We start from the raw sequence: 20,004 nt of genomic DNA on the forward strand, positions 1-20,004 counted from the left end.
CTGTCGCTTCTATTACAAAACAGTCGTGGGTCTGTGTGTGTGTTTTCTGTGAAGTTAGATCACAGTATTGAATATTCCCTTTCGAACTTCATTCACACCATCCCTCCCTGGTTCTCCTCTCTCCCTGGTTTTTGATCCTTAAGGATCACTAGCCTTAAAACAAAAGAAGTAGCAGTTTATTCATCCATCTGTTTGATACTTTGTTACTAAATTCAGCTCACCATACACCAGGCCAGAGGAAAGCCTGGCCCTAATAGAGCCTGCAGCCTGGTGGGGGAGAGAGGCAGTAAACAAGTAAGCAAAGATAAGTAATTACAGATTGTAGTAGCTGATATGAAGAAAGTAAGACCAGGCTGTGAGGACATGTGATGAAGAGAATCCCTGCATTCTTGAAATAATGACTCAGGAGGCTTGATTTTGCCTGGTTTGTGGTTACAGGACAACCTTGGTCTGATTGCTCCTAAAGACAACTTTGCCCAGAGACACAGCTCCATTGGCTGGTTGTGTTTCCGGGCAGGATTTGGAACTGATTGAACGGCCTTTCAGATGCACTGCGTCAGAAAGTCCCTAGATGGCGATGGAGAACCCCATCATTGCTGGAGAACCTCAGCACTGTCCATTATCTATTCTCCGTTTATTTCCAGGAGGAAAGTCACACTTCCTAGTACTGAGTGTTGTTGCTGATTCCCTCGGGTGCTGAGCACAGGAAATGCTGGCCCTGACCCCACCCCCACCCGGAGACCCACGTCGTGGTCCAGCTCTGCCCCACACGGCTGTGTATTCTTGATCGTGCTCTGCCCGGCTTTCCTGGCCGCAGGATGGAGCCAGTAACACCTGGCCCACATGCCGCACGGGGTTGCTATGAAAGTCAAGGGGAATAGCACGTAGGCACACATTTTGAAAACTGGAAAGCATGAGACGAATGCAAGACTTTATCGTTACAGCAGTAAAGTAATTTCTGAAACAGCACTGATGTGGGGTAACAGTAAGACTGCCATCATGTATCCTGTCGGTGGGATTGAGAATAAATGACACAGCCAGGGCCATTCCATCCTAAAGCAGATGGTCATTTTGCTGAGATGAACAGTATTTATTTCCAAGACAGGACTATCTTTGAGAAACAAGGATTTAAGTCAGTGTTGGTAGTGACCAGTAACTGGTTATGGGAAATAGCAAAGCTAACTTTCCCAAGGACGGAGGCCAGCAGTCGGTGAGCTTTTCTTTTAATGTACAGAAGATAAAAAGCTCTTTTGGAGCCTTTGCGGATTACCAGGTACCTACTATCCTGTGTTAAACATTTGGTGGGGCAGTGTTCTGAGCTTTTTTTGGTTTCTTTCCTTTTTCTTTCTCTCGCGATGTTTGCAGAGGCAGTTGTCCGTGAACATAGTTAGACCACGTACCTGGTTATAATCATAAGGGGAGATTCGTCAGAGTGCCCAGCATATCGTGCCTAGCGCACACCAGCCACTTCAGTGTCACTTTGAAGAAACAAAATCAACAGCATGTATACTGTGCACTCCCATAAAGCTCTTAAAAACAAACCTTGCTTTTTATTCTCAAAATATTAGTTCAAAAAGTGAACTTTTGCAGGAACGGGATGTGTGTGGTATTGATGTCATTACTGCCATTCTGTCTTTGTCTGGAGGAAGTTGAGGCTTTTTGAAAAATCTATAGAAATCAGTGTCTAACTTAAATAACTTGTTCAGGCTTCCTATATTATAGTAGGTGGTTTATGATTTCTAGAACAATTCAGAATTGGAAGAAAAAAGGGGTTTTGGACTTCCTTCTTTCCAAGCAACCCTTTATATTAGAGCCCTCATTATTTACAAAAGTCATTAAAAAAAACTTCAGGCAGAGTTTGCCGACTAAAAGGAAAAGTTGTAGCGGAGAGAAAAACCCTGTTCTGTGAATTCTGTCGTGTTTCCAGCTGAGGCCCACTGGCAGTTTAGAGCGGCCCCTGCTCTTTCTCCAGTGGTTTTGCTGGCAGTGCTGCGTCCCTTCTTTCTCAGTAGGTTTTGCAGTGGCTCCAGCGACTTACTGCTTTCAAATGTGTGTGTTTTGTTTTTCCCATTGTACCTAAATGATGACGAAGCTTTCTGTGTTGACCAGCATTTTGTTCCTTGAAGGCCCACACTCTCCTTCTTAGTTTATTTTTACCAGCAGTTTTTTTTTTTTAAAGCCCTGTTAGTGAGTTACTGGGCTGATGGACTTGGCTGTCCCCAGCCTCGTGCTTCTGTCCCTGTGTGTCACACATGCCACACCGGATGCGTGGAAGTAACTGCATACGGGCTGTTCTGTCTGTGCAACTGGGATTAACCTTCCTGCCCCATTCGATTCCTTTCCAGGTCCAACGGGCCCACCTTCAACACTCCCTCTAAGCACCCAGACCTCTAGTGGCAGCTCCACCCTGTCCAAGAAGAGGCCTCCTCCCCCACCACCCGGACACAAGAGAACCCTATCCGACCCTCCCAGCCCACTACCTCACGGGCCCCCAAACAAAGGCGCAGTTCCTTGGGGTAAGTCAGCCTCCAGCTCAGGGGGCAGGGGACACTTGGCCTACGCAGCAGACGGGCCAGACCGCACGCACGCTGGGCGGGGCCTGGAGACGTATGGTTGTACAGCCTCTCAAGGCCGAGGAACGTTGTGGAAAGTACTTAACCACCATCTAAAACCTATCAGCGTGATAAGGTGCTGAGCAATTTTGTGCACCAGACACCGTACTGATAAGCCTTCCACAAAATCATCCCATCCCAGAAGCAACTCTGAGAGGGAGAGGTTATCAGCCACATTTACAAAGGAGGAAACAGAGGCTCAGAAAAGCACAGTGATCCTCCTCACAGCAGCCAGAGCGGTTTTCTCCAACCCCGAATCAGATCGCTGTCCCCCATCACCCTGTGCTTGAGGTCAGCATGAGCTCCTCACCCCAGGACCCCCAGGACCTGGAGGGCCCTGCATGGTTTCCCAGCCCCATCCTCCACTCAGCCTCGCTGGCCTCTTCCACCCCCGGGTCCACCGGGCCCTCTCCTGGGCCCGTCCCCTCCCGGCAGCTCTGGCATGCGCTTGCAAGGCTGGCCCCCTTCCGTCCTCCTCAGCCTGCATGTCTGTCTCCCTGGCTGTCCTCACTGAGGGACCTTGTCCCCACTGTTTCCTCCCAGGCCCCGTATCACAGCTGGCAAGTATCTTACTTGTGTTTGGTTGTCTGGTCTCCAGAATGTCAGCTCCCTGAGAGCAGGAACCTTGTCTGTCTTGTTCTGTTCTGTGTTCACTGAGCCTAGAATCGAGCCCGGTATGCAGTAGGTGCTCAGCAGTTAGTTGAGGATAAACAAACCTACCCTGAGTCAATCAGTACTTTACCATTTCCATGACACTGACTGCAGATAACAAATTTCCATCCACGAGGAACTCAGTTTCCATCTCTGTCTACCGCTTCAGTTCACCAGAACTCTCCACCAGCCGGCCCGCAATTTCCGGCAAGAGCCGGCCCCCCGCCCCCCCACCCCCGAGCCTGCGGGGCCCTGGCTCTGCTGGTTTGCACATCTCCCTCCTCCTTCCAGTGAGGCGCATTGTGGTCTTTTTGTTTTTTAATTGTAACTGATAGATAACCCAGCTTTCAAAGGCCTCATCAAAAAGCCCATATTGGGTGTTCTGAATTTGGGGAGCTTTTAGAAAAAGCCCATTGGCAGGTCAGCACACCCGTGTGTCACGTGCCCCGAGTGCGCGTGTCCATGCTCGGCCCCTCACCCAGCTCGCCTGTGCCCATGGTTTGGGCTTCTCGCCCCGTGTGCTCCAGGAGCTCGTGCTTCAGGAAGCGCTCTTTCCTGACATGTGACCTGGATACTGTGGAAATGCTGAACTGCCGTGTCCGGCTGCGTGGGGAGGCTTCCAGGGGAAGGGGACACTTGCAGCAGGTGTCGACAGTTCAGTTCCTGGTGAGACAAGGCGGGGGAAGAGCCACGGAGGGTGCAGCTCGGGCCCGCATCCGTCCCACCAGGCCCTTTCCGCCGCCAGAGGCCCCCCCTCCAGGCCCTTCAGGAGTCCCCGGGGTCGTCCAGACAGATTTTGCCCCCAAATAGCATTCCACCGAAGGTCACAAATTTCCTGCAGATTTTCATACCACAAACCACAGATTACCCTTCTTTCAAGTGTCACTAACTTGTGCTTACTTGGTCTTTATTTCTGCGTAAAGTTTACGGTGCCTCATAGACTCCATTGTCTACAGTTAAATTTACCAAATCTTTGCTTTCTGGCTTAGGAATCGTCACTTTTTTAGGTTTCCTTCATGTAGCTAAGCCGCAGGACTGGCAGCTGGCGTCTGTTTTGTTTTGGGTGGTTTTTGTTGGGACAAGGGGCATTTTTCACTAAGAAAGCAAAGTCACCCTTGTATGAGAGTGAGTTGGTGCCTCCATACGGTGAGCCAGGAGCGGTCAGGCTTTGGAGGGGGTGGGCCCTGAGCAGTTCCTCTCACTGGCCACAGCCTCCCGCCTACCATCAGCCTCGAGGGGCAGAAACCAAAATCTGTCCTCACAGAAGTGCCGATTGTCCACGTCACAGACTGGTGGTCACTCACGAGCAACCCCAGAGGGTAATCTTGTGACCATCAGGTCCATCCTTTCTGAGTTGGTGTGTGTGCACATAGGTGACATGTTCCTAAAGGCATCTCCTGATGCAGGTCAGTAACAGGCCTCTCACCAGGCAGGCGACAGTGGCTCTGATCCCAGCCTTCGTGCTTTATGTTGTGTGATCACTGCTGGGTTTTATCCCTGCCTGACTCCCACTGACACTGGTCTGGAAGCCTAAAGGCAGGGGCCAGACTGTTATTAATAAAGTACAGGGGATATGGGATTCCGAGGCAGCATTTTATGGTGCCTGCAGGTTCCCTCTGTGAACCTGCGCTCTTCCCTAAACCTCCTGACTCTTCCCAGCCCTTGATATGAGGGCCTTTGGACCGTCCGACATCAGGACCAGGGCTAGGGGGTCAAACACCAGAGATGAGGAGGTGGTGTAACACACACACTGAGCTCTCCCCAGGCCTCACCTACCCGCCCTGACACAGCACATGCCCACCGTGCTGAGGTACACCAAGTTCCCGAACTGCATTCCCTCCTCTAAGATCTGAGCCTCTGCTCGTCCACTCACTGGTATGAATGAATGCACAGTCATCCTTCAAGGTCTGCTCTCTGGGGACCTGCTTCAAAGAACGTCCCCAGTCGTGTTGTCACCCCCAGGCCTACTCTCCATTCCTTCTGGCGAAGGGATTGTCACACAACGACTCTGGTTGCTTCTCTGTCTTGCCCAGGGCAGCATGAGCTCCTTACGAGGGCACGTGCTTCTGTGTGGACGTGGTGTCATCCTGCCTGGACTCTCAGCCATCTCTGCCACGTGGTAGCCCTGTGGCTCTCAGCAGTTATTCTTGAGTAGGTCCATACCTGCGACCTCAGTTTCTCTGGCTATAAAATGGGGCTAGTTAATAGTAAAACATCTCGTTCTTAACGACAGTTCCACAGAGTAGGAAATCTCGGGCCTTGCCTTTCAGGACCCTGCGATTCAGAAAGGTTGAATCACCCGCCCAAGTTCTCACAGCGGGTGGGTGTGATCCTGCGTGGTGGGAGAGCGCAGACCCTCACCCTGTCCGTGCTCCGCTGGGTTCTGCACGTGACGGCCCAGTGATGCCCTTGGACGCTCCCCTTCTCAGCAGTTGTTTCTTTGCCCGTGAATGTGGAGACGGGGAAGGTAGCCCGGCAGGTGGGCGCCCTCCGCCCGGTGCGCCTCCTTGTCTGTCTACAGCACGGAGCCCTGGTGTGCAGGGAGGGCCACCCCGCGCTCTGTCCCTGCCAGAACCCAGTGTCCGCGGCACCCAGAATGGCCTGAGCATCACATTACTGAAGTCCTGCTACCGTGATGAATTCAGCCATCTGTCTGGGGAGGCTGCGAAGCCAGGCTTTTGTTCAGAAGACAGCTAGGCCTGTGGGCAAAGTTGGGTTTTGCAGGGAGTTTTGATTTTTGAAGTGGCTTGTCATTAAACCTCACCTTCAGAGATCACACAAGTTGTTTATAACCTGCTTTCTAACAGAGCAACACATATTTTAACACAATTTAATAAGGAAATGAGGACGAAGGGAGAATAAAGGTAGCAACGTAAGATAAAGTCCAGGAGTGTGATCTGTTCACAGAATGCATAACACGAGGTCACATACGGTGGCTGGAAATAGACCCAGGATCTGACCCTGAGGTTCTCAGTGGTGAGAGCAAAGGAGAAAATGCAGCCAGTCATCCAGTTCATGGTGGCCGTAGATTAAACCTCTTTTCACACGTGAGGTTCTTGTCATTCCTGTCCTAGAACCTCCATCCTGTGTCGGGGATTCAGAGAAGTGTTTGCAGTGCACATCCTGGGCCACCATCACGTGCACTGAACGAACTTTTGGGAAGCCCACGTTCTGATCCGTGTCCCACCGACTCCTGTCTAAGAGACCCTGGGGATCACTTGCAGTCCTTTGGCCGCTGGGATTTAAAGTTTTATAAGCTTCTTGTTTTCAATGTAGAGCAGATAGAGGATGAAAAACTACCCCGAATTGATTCACTGCTCATATTTCAAGGCCAGAACTTCAGGTGAAAAGGGTCAGTATTTGAAGTGCCTGATCTGAGGCGCCCGCCCCTACTTCCTGAAAGTAGTTTTGGCTTGTGGAACAGCCTTTGCTAGAGCCTTCCTACTCGTTCTTTTTCTTGGGTTTCCCGGTGTGTTTTCATGTCGGCTTCCCACCATGACCCCTGACCCCATTCCGCGTGCAGTTCCTGCCACGTGTAGATCGTTCCCCGTGTGCTAGGTGGTCTGCGCTCGTTCGTACGTTACTGTGTTTCGCTGCCGCAGCCATCCCGAGATCCAGACTGTCAGTGTCCCTGCTTTGCTGATGAGAAAGTTGAACACAGGGGTCAAGTGACTTGCATAAGCTCACAGGTCCAGTAACTTCAGAGCTGAGATTTGAACCCGTTTCTGAGTCGGAGGCTCACCCAGTTATCCATGGTTCCAGAAGACCCCAGAGTCTGTGTGCCAAGCACTGCCAGGTGGTGTCCCTCCCCCACCCCGCCCTCGTTCCACACTCTGGGCCACAGCTTCTGAGCTCTGGTGAGTGACCTCGAGTCTCAGCCCCTGCTCTTTGAATTGCCTGCCTTACGTCTGTCTCCAGCGTCCCCCCACCCCAACACACCTGTATGTGTCCCAGGGTCCTCCCCGAACTGCGCAGAGGGAGGAAAAAGGACTGAGCTGCTTCTGTGCTTTTGCTCCTCCGTCCAGCACTGTTTTATTTTGGGGGATTTTTTCGAGCCCCGCTTTTCTTCCTGGGCACGGCGGTGGCCTTTGCCTGGTTCTGAGAAAGGCGAGATACCTGGCCGCGGGGCTGAGGGTGCTCTCCTGCCCCGGTGTGTGAGAGGCCGGGCTGTGGGTGCGGGAGTGGGTACCTCGGCTCTGCGGCCCTGTCTTCACTCTGCAGCCCATGGAGACCGCTCCGGGCCTGGCGCTGGGCTGGAGAGCGGGGCTGCGGAGGGGATCAGGGGAACAGGGCAGAGCCCTCGTCTGCGACATACTCACCCACTGAGTAAATAAACCATCATCGTTTCTGCTGCGTTGCATCCGAGAGCTGGGAATGACAGTTACCATTCACGTCAAGCTCCCCGTGGTCCAGCACTGCTTCCCACACGCCGTGGTTTCCCTCGTGATGCTTGCACCCATCTAGCAGAGGGGGTGCTGTTGTTCCCATTTTATAGACTAGGGGACTGAGGCTTCGTAGGAAGAACAGTGCAATCAAAATTCACGCCTGCTGGTCAGCGATACAACTGGAATTCAAAACCAGACTTGTCTGACTCTAAAATCTGCACCCTGACCATCCTCTGTGATCAGTGGTTGTAGGCTCGCAAGGGGGAGGGAGTGACCGAGTCTGGCTAGGGAAGAATTCTCAAAAAGTGACTTCAGAGGTGCTCTTTGAAGGTTGCAAAGACATTAACCACAGTGGGAGGGATAGGTGTTCCTGGGAGAAGGAACAGAGTGGGCAAGGTTATGGAGGCATGAAAACACACGGTGTCTTTGGAGAACAGCCAGAGGAGAGGGTTAAATGAGGACGCACGACACTTGGGCAGTGAGTGTCAGCTCACCTGTGTGACAGCAGAGTGTGGACTTTTGTAGCCCTGTTGGTTTTGCTTTCAGTCTCAAGCATAGTAGGGTTAAGAATCACTGGTTTGGGGTGTTTTCTGCCTGGAAAGGGAATTAGCAGAAGCAACACTTTACTCCCCTAACAGAGACATTTCTTTGTCATTCTGGTTGTTATGGCCCATTTAAGTCTGAAAGTATGGGATTTGATATCCAGCCCTGAAGACTCATGTTGGGATCTGTGTAGAAAAGAGATGCCTGCCTTAAAGGGGGATGTCGTGAGAGGCTACCAGAGACGTCCTTCGGTATTAAGTCACAGACTCTGGAAATCTGCTGATGGCTAGGAGGAGAGTCTTATCAAAATAAAGCTAAATGTGAACGTCTTCGGCCCTAGTAAAGCCAGTTGAGCTTGTTTCTTCTTGTCTCAATGTCCTCGAGTTAGCAGACGTTCTGTCCCAGAGTCCCATCTTAGCACCCTGCCAGCTTCTCCCTGTCCAGTAGGTTAGTGGGACTGGGGTGGGAGGGGAGAGTGTGGTCATTTAGCGCAGACCCTGGAGGCGGGCTGCCTGGCCTTCTATCCCAGCTCTGACCCTTGCCACCTGCTTGACCTTGGGCTTGGCTTTACTTCTTTGTTTCTTATATAAACTGGAAGGCAGTCATACTATGTATCTCACAGACGTTAATGACCATGAGGTACTTAGCACAGTACTTCACTCACAGTAAGTCCTCAATACACAATAGTTGCTGTTGTTAATGTTGTTGGGGGTTCACGATGGGTTAATGAAAAGCGCATGCGCTTGTGTACAGGGCTTCTAGGTACATCGTGCAGCCGTGTGACCTGCAGCCATTGGTCTACATGACCTCACCTCCCCATCTTTCAAATGAGGAGGGGACAGGTTCCCCCTGCTGTGTCGGGGCGCCTGTGGGTGCAGTGGGCGTTGATCCAGGTCCTTGCTTGGCCCCGCCTCTTCACCCTCCCCTCAGCCAGCCCATCAGTGGCCCCCACCCCCGGGAGGTACTGCTGGCATCCAGGAAGGGGAGGGGGCCTCTGCCAGAGGAGGAGCACTTGGAGTGTCCAGGGCAGTCTCTGGGAGCGCGGGCGGGAGAAGAGAGTGGCACCCCAGCGACAGCACTGCCCTGCGGGTTCCCGGGCTGCCTGGCGCTTAAGCTCCTCCAGTGTGGACTGAGAGGAAGAGCCCCCTTTGATTCTGTCCAGTCTCCCTGCCTCTCCTGGACAAGTGCACGGATCTGGCCTTGCTGCTCCCCTGCTGGAAAGTGCTTCAGGGTCCAGGGCCCCCCAGAGACCACGTTTCCTGCCCCTCTGACCCAGGAGCTTTAGACACTGCTTCCTCCTCGTTTTCACAGCACCCGGCCCAGTTCAACACCTGTCTCCCTCCTCGTGACCAGTACAGCTCGTGCGTGTGCCCCTCGCAGGCCAAATCACAAACTCTGCACAGCAGCAGTGTTTTATTTGCTTCCGTGCCTCCTGCTCCACTGTTGTGCCTTGCACGTAGTAGCTGATTAATAAACGTTCATGTCTGAATGAAAGATGAGTAAGTGCTGAGGGCCTTGCCAGCAGATGGCCAGCTGCCATCACCCTGCTGAGTACTGGTGTCCACACGCGCGTGCATGCACACGCGCACACCCCCTGTGGGTTGTGTGCTTCTTCTGAGTCTGGTTCCTTGGTTCCCGGTGACGGTCCTCCGGCATGGGACCCTTGGGTGAACTTGGAATCTTGCTCTTCTCCCCACCCCCCAGACCTGTGACCTTGGAGGCCTTCCAGGGAGCAGGCCACCCATCATTTTAACATTTAATAGCAGCAAAAGCATCGTCAAGGCCCAAGCCAGGGCTTCGTTTTGCTTTGTTGTAATGTCAGAAATGCACAGTGCTCCAGCGCGAGTCTTCTCAATTCCTTTCTGGAATCCGAAGGTTCTGCCTAACCTTGTGTCCCCACATTCCGGTTCCTGTCTGAAAATGCAGCTTTTCACGTTTGACTTTTCCCCCTAGGTAACGACGTGGGTCCATCGTCATCCAGTAAGACCGCAAACAAGTTTGAGGGCCTGTCCCAGCAGTCGAGGTGAGCTATCTCTGGCGTCCTCTCCCGGGGGGCTTGCAGTGGCCGGGGACAGAGTTACAGAAACGGGTTTGTGTAGCCGTCTGCTCCGGGCCACTGTGATTGTGACGAGAACTGAGTGTGGCCCCATTTGCACTGCCCCATCCCAGGCAGTCCCTGCAGCTGGGCAGGGTCTGCAGACTGCACTTCTGATGAGCACCACCATCCTCCATCCAGGTTCCGGGGGAACAGACCTCACTTCCATGTGGGTCACAGAGTTCGCCAGAATGAGTTTTTATTGTTCATTTTTCAATTAAGTCATGTTGTTCTGTTACTTTCTCTCTTGACTCCATCCTGCAGACTTGGGAATAAAAAGATAATCCTCAGGGAAACCCAATTGCCTTGAGATTTTCAAACATAAAAATATGATTCTTTTCACGGTCCCTATTTGTAAGGTTTTTCAGGCTAGGCTAAAAGGGTGGGGAGCAAGGGGTGTCCTTTTCCTCCCTCCCCTCACTGAAGTGAGATGCTTTGGAAGATCTTCTGTGGGCATCGTATTAAGTCCCATCGCAGAGGGTTTTCTCCAGAGGTGGATCCAGATGAGGACACAGGAGCCACTTCCCGACCCACAAGCTCAGGGGGCGGAGTCAGCTGGCGCGTGGGGTTTGTTTTCCAGAGTTTATCAAAGCCAAAAACAACATCCTCGTTTCTTTCAATGCCGCCGTCTTATTTAGTCTTTACGACCCTGCGAGGGAGCCCAATCACTGTTCCCCTCAGTTTTACGAGGGTTCAGAGGACACGGAGCCCCAAGCGGTTCAGTGGCAGCAGATGGCAGAGGTGGTTCTCCAGGTGCTGAGTCCCAGTGCCTGGCCCCCTGGGCCTGCCATTAGCCCTCAACACCCCATCACCCTGCCCTGGGGACTCTAACCCCCGCCAGTGGTCTTCCTCCAGAGGAGGGGGAGCGGCTTGCAGGGAGAAAGTGCCCACAAGATGTTTTTTACATGGAATCAAGCCCCCCACACCCACACATACATGTGTGTACACACACCAGCAGCAGCATAGGAGGAGGCCCAGGCCCACGCACACGTGGGTCCACCCGGGGCCTCCTGGGTGAGGCATTTCTGAGCCTCTGGCTTGGCCTCAGTAACTTGGTTGGGATACCACTGAGCTCGCGGCCGTGATTGGCAGGTGTGCTTCCTTGAGAAGATGCTAAGGCAGAAACTCACACTCCAGAGATGTTCAAAGCAGCCTCTCATGTTCACAGTGTCTAGTTCAGTAGGGGCTTTATCTCCGCAGTCGTCGCTTCCGGTAGCCCCAGGGCGGTAGGATTTCAGGGGAGCTGGAAAAAGAGCAGTTAAGACCATGGGTGGTTTGTGGGCCAGGGTGGAAGTACATGCATTCCGTCTTCCTTGTTGGACTCTGTTTCCTGTTTGGGTGGTTTGGCTTTTCCTGTCCTTTTAAATGCAGTTAGGATGGGAAGAAGGGGGCAAAGCCAGTTCTGAGGCCATCACAGGACAGAAGAGGATAAACGAGGTAACAAAAGGGACTCTTGGCAGATACGAGTCCGGCGCTTGGCTGCTGTTGCTGTTTGGGTCTGCGGTGCTCCTGGTGTCCCTGAGAATAGTTAGAGCCTCTGGTTAAAGGAAAAGGGTGGGTTCCAGCTAAGAGATGCCACGTGCAGCGCTCAGCGCTGGCCTTTCAGTGGTGACGGGTGTGGGGATTCACACGATTGTCCGACGACTTGGGGCAGCTTCTGGGCTTTTCCATCTGCTCATTACAAGACATCCAAAAGGCGGGAAAAAGCTCAGGGAGAGTCCGGAGGCCTGACACACAAGCTGTTTGTTCTGGTGCAAGGAGACGATGAGGGGTCGGGAGTAACAGAGCTGGGTCCGAATTTCCAGCTCCGCCACTGACCAGCCTGGGGGCCGTCTGCCCATCGCTGAAGCTGCGGAGGCTCTGGTTTCGTCCTGTGAAAACGGAGATGCAGGAGTCACACTGTGGGCCCTTATGAGATAAGTTCCTTGTGGGTGGTGCGCAGGGGCCACAGCCTGCAGCGAGCCAGGTGCTCTTCTAAGCCTCCGGGGAGAGGTTTCAAGAGGAGGAGTTAGGCGTTATCATTTAGCGGGTTGACTGTTTTGGGGTTTCATTTTTGCTTTTGTTTTGCTTTTCCCCTTTATTTGTTCCTTCACAGCTAGGCAAACTTTGAATTAGGGAAAATAGAAAATAAACTTTGAGAGAAATTTTGAAAGCATTTTTAGATAGATAATTCTGTACACTCCTATGGTTTCCTTGAATAATCCATCTCTATTAATTTTTGGCACTTTGAGATCCTAAATGATTCTTATTTATTAACTAGCACCGGTTCTGCAAAGACTGCCCTTGGCCCAAGAGTTCTTCCTAAACTACCTCAGAAAGGTAAGATTCACCTTTTTCATATTTGCATGTAATTAGAGTGGCCCTGTCCCCAGGGCCGTCTGTCTCTTTTGGTCACTGCTCTGTCCCCGATGCTCAGAGCAGCACCTGGCACGTGGAAGATGCCTACTTAATCTTTGTTCAGTGAAGAAAAATATGAGCTCAAATTCTGTGATTAACCAAATACCAAACTTTTCCTTGAAAAACACAGTGCCTTTTCAGAAGATACAGGGTTAGAATCCCCAGATACTGTTTCTTCTCCTGCACACATGATCAGAGAGGCCTAGGACCCAGGACCACCTCTGCCACTTACTAGCCCTGTGGCCCGGGCAGGGGACTCAGGCTTCACTAAGCCACAGATTCCTCCCCTGTAAATGGGGCCAGGACACCTACCTCACCAGGTTTCGTAAGGACATTATAAGATCATGCTTCAGAAAGTCTGGATTTTGCTGACTGCCATCCCCGTGTGGTCATTTAACATGTTCCTCTCTCCTCTGTCGGTTGGAAGTTGGACCAAGAGACCTGATCAGATGTAAGTTCAGGCTTTTAGCAAGACTTCTTCCCAAGTGGTGCCGTGTTCCTCTCTCAAGAGGGACATGCCATCCGATTATCTCTCTTTGGGTGACGCTGGCAACTGCTGACATTCAAAGCCAAGATCCATTCATGTATCCTCAGTTGAAGCCACCCCCACGCAGCCATGGGCCAGTGGTCAGGCTGGGCCGTTGCCGTACTCAGCTGGTCCGCAGCTTTTGGTCCCAGCTGGTAGGTCTTTCTCACTGAAACACTCTGCACTTGGCCTGTGGGCGCCGTCCTGTCCTTACAGCACAGACAGTCCCTGCCACCCTCCCGTGCTGGCCCCTCCGCCTGTCCTCAGCCTCCAGAGGTTGGCTGGGTCTTGGTCACCTCTCTTCTGAAGCTGCCCTCACTCCCTAGGGGGCCCACCTTGGCATCTCCACATCTGTATATCCAGCCCGGGTGTCCCTCCATAATCTAAGCTCACGCACCACAGCCGGTGTAACATCCCTGCTCAGGTGTCTTATAGGCTTCTCAGACTGAGGTTCTGAATGCACGTCTGCTACTGTTCCCTGTCTGTTACAGGCAGTATCGTCAAGGTCCAGGAGTTTGGGCCTTAAAACCTATGCGAGAAGCTCAGCTCCGTCCCTCCTCACACGCCCCACCCCCGTGCCTCCACACATACTGTTGGCTCTCCCTTCGTTATATCTTAAAGTCCAGACACTTCTCACCATGTCCACGGCTCTCGTGTGGTCTAAGTGACCATCATCCCTTGTCTGGACTATTGCAGCCTCTTTCCTGATCTGCCTTCCTCCACCGTGGCCCTGCAGTCTTTTCTCAGCAGAGCAGCCAGGGTGATCTGTGTTAAGTCGGGTCACTCCTGTCCCTCCCATCCAGTGGTTCCGTCTCACCTGGGCAAAAAGAAGCATCCCCAGGTGTGTTTCTGAGCCTCCTCAGCTGGAGGCAGGGGGCATCTGTGATGTCGAGAGGGAGGGAGCAGCAGCTCCTTCTCCTGTCCTCCCCTCCCCCCTGCCCTCTCCCCATGGACTGTCCTGGCCACCCTTCACTCTTTCTCTCTCCCAAGCATCACCCATTTTTTAAATCCTTTGGACACCTTTTAAAAGGCTTAATTAAAGCTTTCTCAGCTGGAGACTCAGACTGCTGCACAGAGCCATTTTTTTACTGAGTTGTAAAGGGCAATGTTATAGAACCTGAACAAAGTCACCATAATTCTGGACTGTGTACAGCTTCCTGGTCCCTTCCATCCTTCCATAGTTGTCACCACGATGCGGCCTGGTTTTCCCACTCGGCATTTGAGCATATGTACTTTTCCCGGGTTCATGAGCACTTCGTGAGTGTGGGTAGGCTGCGTGCTCTTCTTCCTTTACTCGGCGTCTCCTTTGTTGGAAATGTGGGCTGGGAGTGTGAGGGCTCTTCCCTCCTCTGCCTCCTCCTCCTCCTCCTCAGTTACGTCCTTAGAGTCCTTTCTCAAGACCAGAACCGTCGTAGCCGCGGGGAGGGTGGCTCAGCGGTCCCCATCCCGGGTTGCTTTGCAAAGTGCTGTGTCCGTTTGTTTCCGTCCGGTCCTGCCTGCGTGAACCAGCTGCACCATAACCTCCCAGGCCTTCGCAGGGGGTGGAATTGTTTTGCTCTTGGTGTGCCTGACTCCAGCAGTCTACTCTGTAGAGTCCAGCCTGGGGGAGAAATTTGCTTGTCCGCCCTTCAAAGGTAAGAATGCAGATCAGAAAGGACTTTTAATTAGAGAGGGAAAGCACAAAATCAGCCGGGAAATAAAATAGCCAGAGATTGAGCAGGCTTCCCTAGAGGAGAGCCTGTCTCCTTTCTTATTTCTTCTACTTATAAAAATAGTATATATTCATTCCAGAAGATTTTAAAAATACAGATAAGCAAAAAGAGGAAAATATAAACCACTTGAAATCTTACCATCCAAGACAATTTGGTTTGTCCTTTCAGTCTTTTTCCTGTGCTTTTTCAAAGTTACTATTTAAGCTGATTTTTGTTGCATGATAAATCAAAAACATTTTCCATGACATAAATTACATAACAGCATGACTTTTACTGGCTGCATATTATTCCACTGACTGATATGGTGACATGATAAGCAGTCCTTCCTCTTCCACAGTCACCCAGTTCATGGTTTTTTCTATGACACAATGCTATGCTCAGCTGCAGCACTGGCATCTTGGTGCCTGGCTTTGATCCCTTTTTGAGATAAATTCCTACAATCGGATTTGCATGTTTTGAGGGTTTGGGCTGCCCAGCATTTATAGTTCCTGTTCCCCCTGAGGGTGGCTCACAGTTAGGCTTTCCAAGCCCACTGCCTCAGGGACTCCCCCAGCCTCTCTCTCACCACTGCAAGCCTCAGACTTTTGTTTACCCCAGCTTCCAACTTCCACGGGAGGAATCTGATCCACCTACTGTCACTTTGTGAGCCAAGCCACATCGGCCGAAGCTCAGGGGCCAGCCAGGGAGCAGGATGCCCTTAAATTTGATTTCCTTAGGAGAGGACATGGCTGGATGGGCCACGAGCAGAAACAGCTGCAGGACAGCTTGTGACAATTTATGACACTGGGGTTTGTCGTTTCTTTCTTATTTAAAAATAAAATTTTAAGAATATCTTTCTGAATGTGTTGTATTTTGAGAATAAAATTCTCAGTTTGACTCACTCAGTGTGCCTTAGTCAGCCATGTCCTCACTGAGCACATACTATGTCCCTGAGGAGTCCTGGCCTCAAGCAACCTTGCCTCACAAGAAAGATAATACTGTGATAAAATACGTAGAGCCTGCTAGGTCCTATTGGCAAATTCTTTGCATATATCAACTTATGTTTTAGAGATAAGGAAGATGAGGCACAGAGAGGTTGTATTATCTGCTCAGGGTGACACAGCTAGTAAGTGGTGGAGCCCGACTTGGAAACATTTCCTCAAGGTCCCAAGTTCCACTGGATAGCGCTGTGCAAAGAGCTCTGGGGATGGTTGGACAAATTGCAGAATCTCAGCGCCATGGAGTCCCACACAGCCGTTAAAGAGGAGAAGGAGGAACTGACTTAGAATTCTCTCAAACATATTAATTGGGAAAAAAGCCAAAAAAAGTTGCAGGCAGTGTATGTATCGTAATCCCACTTATGGTTAAGAGGGAATTCATAAGCACACGCATGTGTATCACCAAAAAGGAACAGAGTTTACCTCAAAGGGGTGGAGGGTGAGGGTGGTGAGAGGAGAAACCTTTTACCTCTTACATGGTGCACGGATCATATAAAATGTGGGGCATTAATAATAAATTTTGATACCACTTTAGAATGGAATAGAATGCAACATTTAAAATTAGGTACCGCTAGTGAAGAATTATTATTAGTGTGGCAAATACTCTTGCTAAAATAATGTATAGATAAAAGTAGATAAATGTTTTATTTATGGAAAACAAAAGACATACAGAAGAAAATAATATCAAAATATTTTAAATGGCTACACTTAGGTGATAGACTTATGGAAAACTTTTCCTTTAACTCTTTACTTATCAATTTTCTGTAATCTGTTTATATTTTTTTATTGAAGTGTCTTTGATTTACAGTGTTGTGCTAGTTTCTGGTGTACAACATAGTGATTCAGTTGTACACACACATATACATATACTTTTTCAAATTCTTTTTCATTTTAGGTTATTGACTATAGTTCCCTGTGCTATCCAGTAGGACTTTGTTGCTCATCTACTTCATATATAGTAATTTGTATCTGCTAATCCCAAACTCCTAATTTACCCCTCCCGCACCATTCCCATTTGGTAACCATGAGTTTGTTTTCTACCTCTGTGAGTCTGTTTCTGTTCTATAGATAAATTCATTTGTATCATTTTTTTAGATTCCACATATAAGTGATATCATATACTTGTCTTTCTCTGTCTGTCTTAACTTCGATTAACAGAGTAATCTCTGGGCCCATCCATGTTGCTGTAAGGCATGAAATCATTTGTTGTAAGGTTGATGCCTCCCAGCCTTCCACCTTGCATTTAAAAAAAAAAAACAGGCTGTCCGTGCGGGGTCTGGGCTGGGCGCTGCGTCCGGGGCGCTCACCCTGGGTTGGTTCTCTTCCGCATGACCACGAAGGAGGGCAGCCCTCCCCCCAGCACATCTCCTTCCAGTGACCCCCTCTTTGTGCTTACTACCTCCAGTGGCACTAAGGAAAACAGAAACCAGCCATCATCTCTCCCTTGACAAATCCAGCATCCCACCTGAAATCTTCCAGAAATCGTCACAGTTGGCAGAGTTACCGCAAAAGCCACCACCTGGAGACCTGCCCCCAAAGCCCACGGAACTGGCTCCCAAGCCCCAGATTGGAGACTTGCCACCTAAGCCAGGAGAGCTGCCCCCCAAGCCGCAGCTTGGTGACCTGCCCCCCAAGCCCCAGCTATCAGACTTGCCTCCCAAGCCACAGATGAAGGACCTGCCACCCAAGCCGCAGCTGGGAGACCTGCTGGCCAAACCCCAGACGGGAGACGCCTCGCCCAAGGCTCAGCCGCCCGAGCTCACCCCCAAGTCACACCCAGCGGAGCTGTCCTCGCTTGTCCAGAGGCAAGCCTCCGAAGACGCCAATGACCTCACGCCCACCCTGCCAGAGACCCCTGTGCCGCTACCCAGGAAGATCAACACGGTGGGTGGGCACCGGGCCTGGGGGTCAGGAACCGGGCTGTGGACTCGCAGACGGGCCCAGGGCCTGCCTTCCCTGTGACGGCAGGACCTCGGCCTCTTATGTTCCCTGACCTCAGTTTCCTTGCATACAGCACGGAACCAGGCCAGTGTCTGAGTTCATGGGCGATCACACGCAGTGACGAACGAGCAGTGCCCAGTAAACACTAAGCAAGGGGTCACTCTTGTCCAGGAAGCTGAGAGTCACAGGAGAGCAGTCCCCCTCCCAGGGTCAGCACCTCCTGCTCAGTGCTTCTCACTGCATCTTCCTGGAGGAATTGGACGCAAAGCCCAAGGAGACTTGCACCAACAGAGAATTTGGTCTGAAGTCTCCCATTCCATCAATTTCGTGCACTGCTTTCTACTCTATAATATATCAGTTTTACTGTCATGTAAATGCTTTTTTTTCCCAAAAATTTTTTTGGAAAAATGAAGCTCCAGTAAGATGCTTGTGCTCTGTCTGTCCTGCCCATGGCCACACCCCGCAGGGGCACGAGCACCCCCGCGAGGAGCACAGTTAGTGGGGGGAGGGGAACACTTGTTAGTGTCCTATAAAGACAAGGTTGCAATAAAGTGAGTCACTTCGGTGCTCAAGGAAAGGTGAGGAGAGTGAAACCCATCCTCCCCAGGTGGGAGACCACGCACGCGCCCATCGGCAGATGCCTGCTCTTCTTGGGAGGCAGTCTCCCAAGACACCTGAGCACCACCGATGGCCTTGACGTCCGCACAATTCCAGTTTGTGCTACTGCACACTCGATCATTTTATTATCTCATTTAATCCTATTATAAATAGTCGTACACAGCCCTTCTCGGTTGTTCCCAGGGTCAGGAGCTGAGAGGACTAAGATCTCCACTCGCCACAGCTCTGCTGGCTTCTCAGATGCCAGCCACTCCGGCACAGCCCGAGGAGGTGGCTGCAGAAGGGAGCAGGTTGTCAGGGTGGCCGAGGGGGAAACCAGAGGTCAGAGAGGAAAAGCTTGACCCAAAACGCTTACAGACACCGCTTGGTTTCTTAGTATTAATTACTTAACAAGCTGGGTGCCAGAAACGTCCTTTAGGAGGTCATGTCTCTGTTTCCATCTTCCTGTTTGCAAAGAACTGGAAGTCCCGCAAATAGAAGCCCAAGTCAAAATGGATCAGAAACTAAAACGTTTTGGGGAACTGCCTGGAGTCCTCGCAGTCCTGGGGTGCCCCTGCCCTGTGTAACCAGCCTGTGCTGACTCGGCGCTTTGCGTGAGGGGCTAAGAAATGTGTCTGTGCTGCATATTCAGTGTGCAGAAGCTGCACGCCCTGCTTTACATCACGTTTCCCCAAACCATTTTTAGACTCTGCTGTCATCTCCGCGGCGCCCGCTGGGCAGGGAGGGGCAGAGTGCTTCACGGGTTTCGGTGAAGCCAGGTTTTGACCCCTACCCATGATGTCCGCTCCTCAATGGAAGTGACCCGTGCCACCCACCCCACACCGGGGGCCTCCCCCTGCTGATCGCGGCAGGGGGCTGTTATATCTGGAGAGCACACAGGGCCTGGGGCACCTGCCCACGTGCCTCCCCCCTTTCACAGCGCAGGCACTGCCCCGAGCTCCTCCTTTCCGTCACTCCGTCCTGTGAGCTAAAACCCTGTTTCTCTCCTGAAGGGGAAAAGCAAGGTGAGGCGGGTGAAGACCATCTACGACTGCCAGGCGGACAATGACGACGAACTCACCTTCGTGGAGGGCGAGGTGATCGTGGTCACCGGGGAGGAGGACCAGGAGTGGTGGGTACGTGCCGGTCGCGTCGTCACCCGGGGCCCGCCGCCACCCTGGCTGCCTGGAGACCAGAGGCCCTAGGAACCGCCCGGGTTCTCAGCGGCTGCAGGGGTGGCCAACATCCACGGCTGTCCGGGCTGCGTCAGGAGTGAGCCTCCAGGGGGCACCGGCAGGCAGAGGTGCAGGGCCGGCAGCCTCCTCTGCATTTCCCAGCGGATCGTTTTCTGACCCCAGAGTGGCAGGCCTGCTTCCTTGGCAGCCTGAGCCCCCTCTGGCCCAGAGGGACCCAGTTCTGTCTGCCAAGAAAGGGACGTGTGATTCGCAGTTGAGCCAGCAGAACCTGCGGATGCCCAGAAATACACATGTACACGCATGCACACACATGCACACCTTTGGCTTTCCTTCTTTTGGGCTCAGACAGTGACTTCAAATTCATGATCACAG

At 51.8% G+C, this 20,004-nt stretch overlaps 1 protein-coding gene across 7 annotated transcripts in view; it reads left to right on the forward strand.

The window, feature by feature from the left end:
- ASAP1 (ArfGAP with SH3 domain, ankyrin repeat and PH domain 1) overlaps positions 1–20,004 on the forward strand; it is a 311,985-nt gene that overhangs the window by 287,799 nt on the left and 4,182 nt on the right. For 4 of the 7 annotated variants that reach the window (XM_032467869.1, XM_032467868.1, XM_032467870.1 and 1 more), the window contains 5 exons: positions 2,346–2,516; positions 10,145–10,214; positions 12,547–12,605; positions 17,304–17,782; positions 19,450–19,572. In XM_032467869.1, the coding sequence (XP_032323760.1) occupies positions 2,346–2,516; positions 10,145–10,214; positions 12,547–12,605; positions 17,304–17,782; positions 19,450–19,572 (902 nt within the window). The remainder of the gene's footprint in view (positions 1–2,345; positions 2,517–10,144; positions 10,215–12,546; positions 12,606–17,303; positions 17,783–19,449; positions 19,573–20,004) is intronic. The other 3 variants (XM_032467871.1, XM_032467872.1, XM_032467873.1) reach the window with 1 other exon arrangement.

This window comes from Camelus ferus, chromosome 25 (assembly GCF_009834535.1).
Source record: "Camelus ferus isolate YT-003-E chromosome 25, BCGSAC_Cfer_1.0, whole genome shotgun sequence".
Taxonomy (NCBI): Eukaryota; Metazoa; Chordata; class Mammalia; order Artiodactyla; family Camelidae; genus Camelus; species Camelus ferus.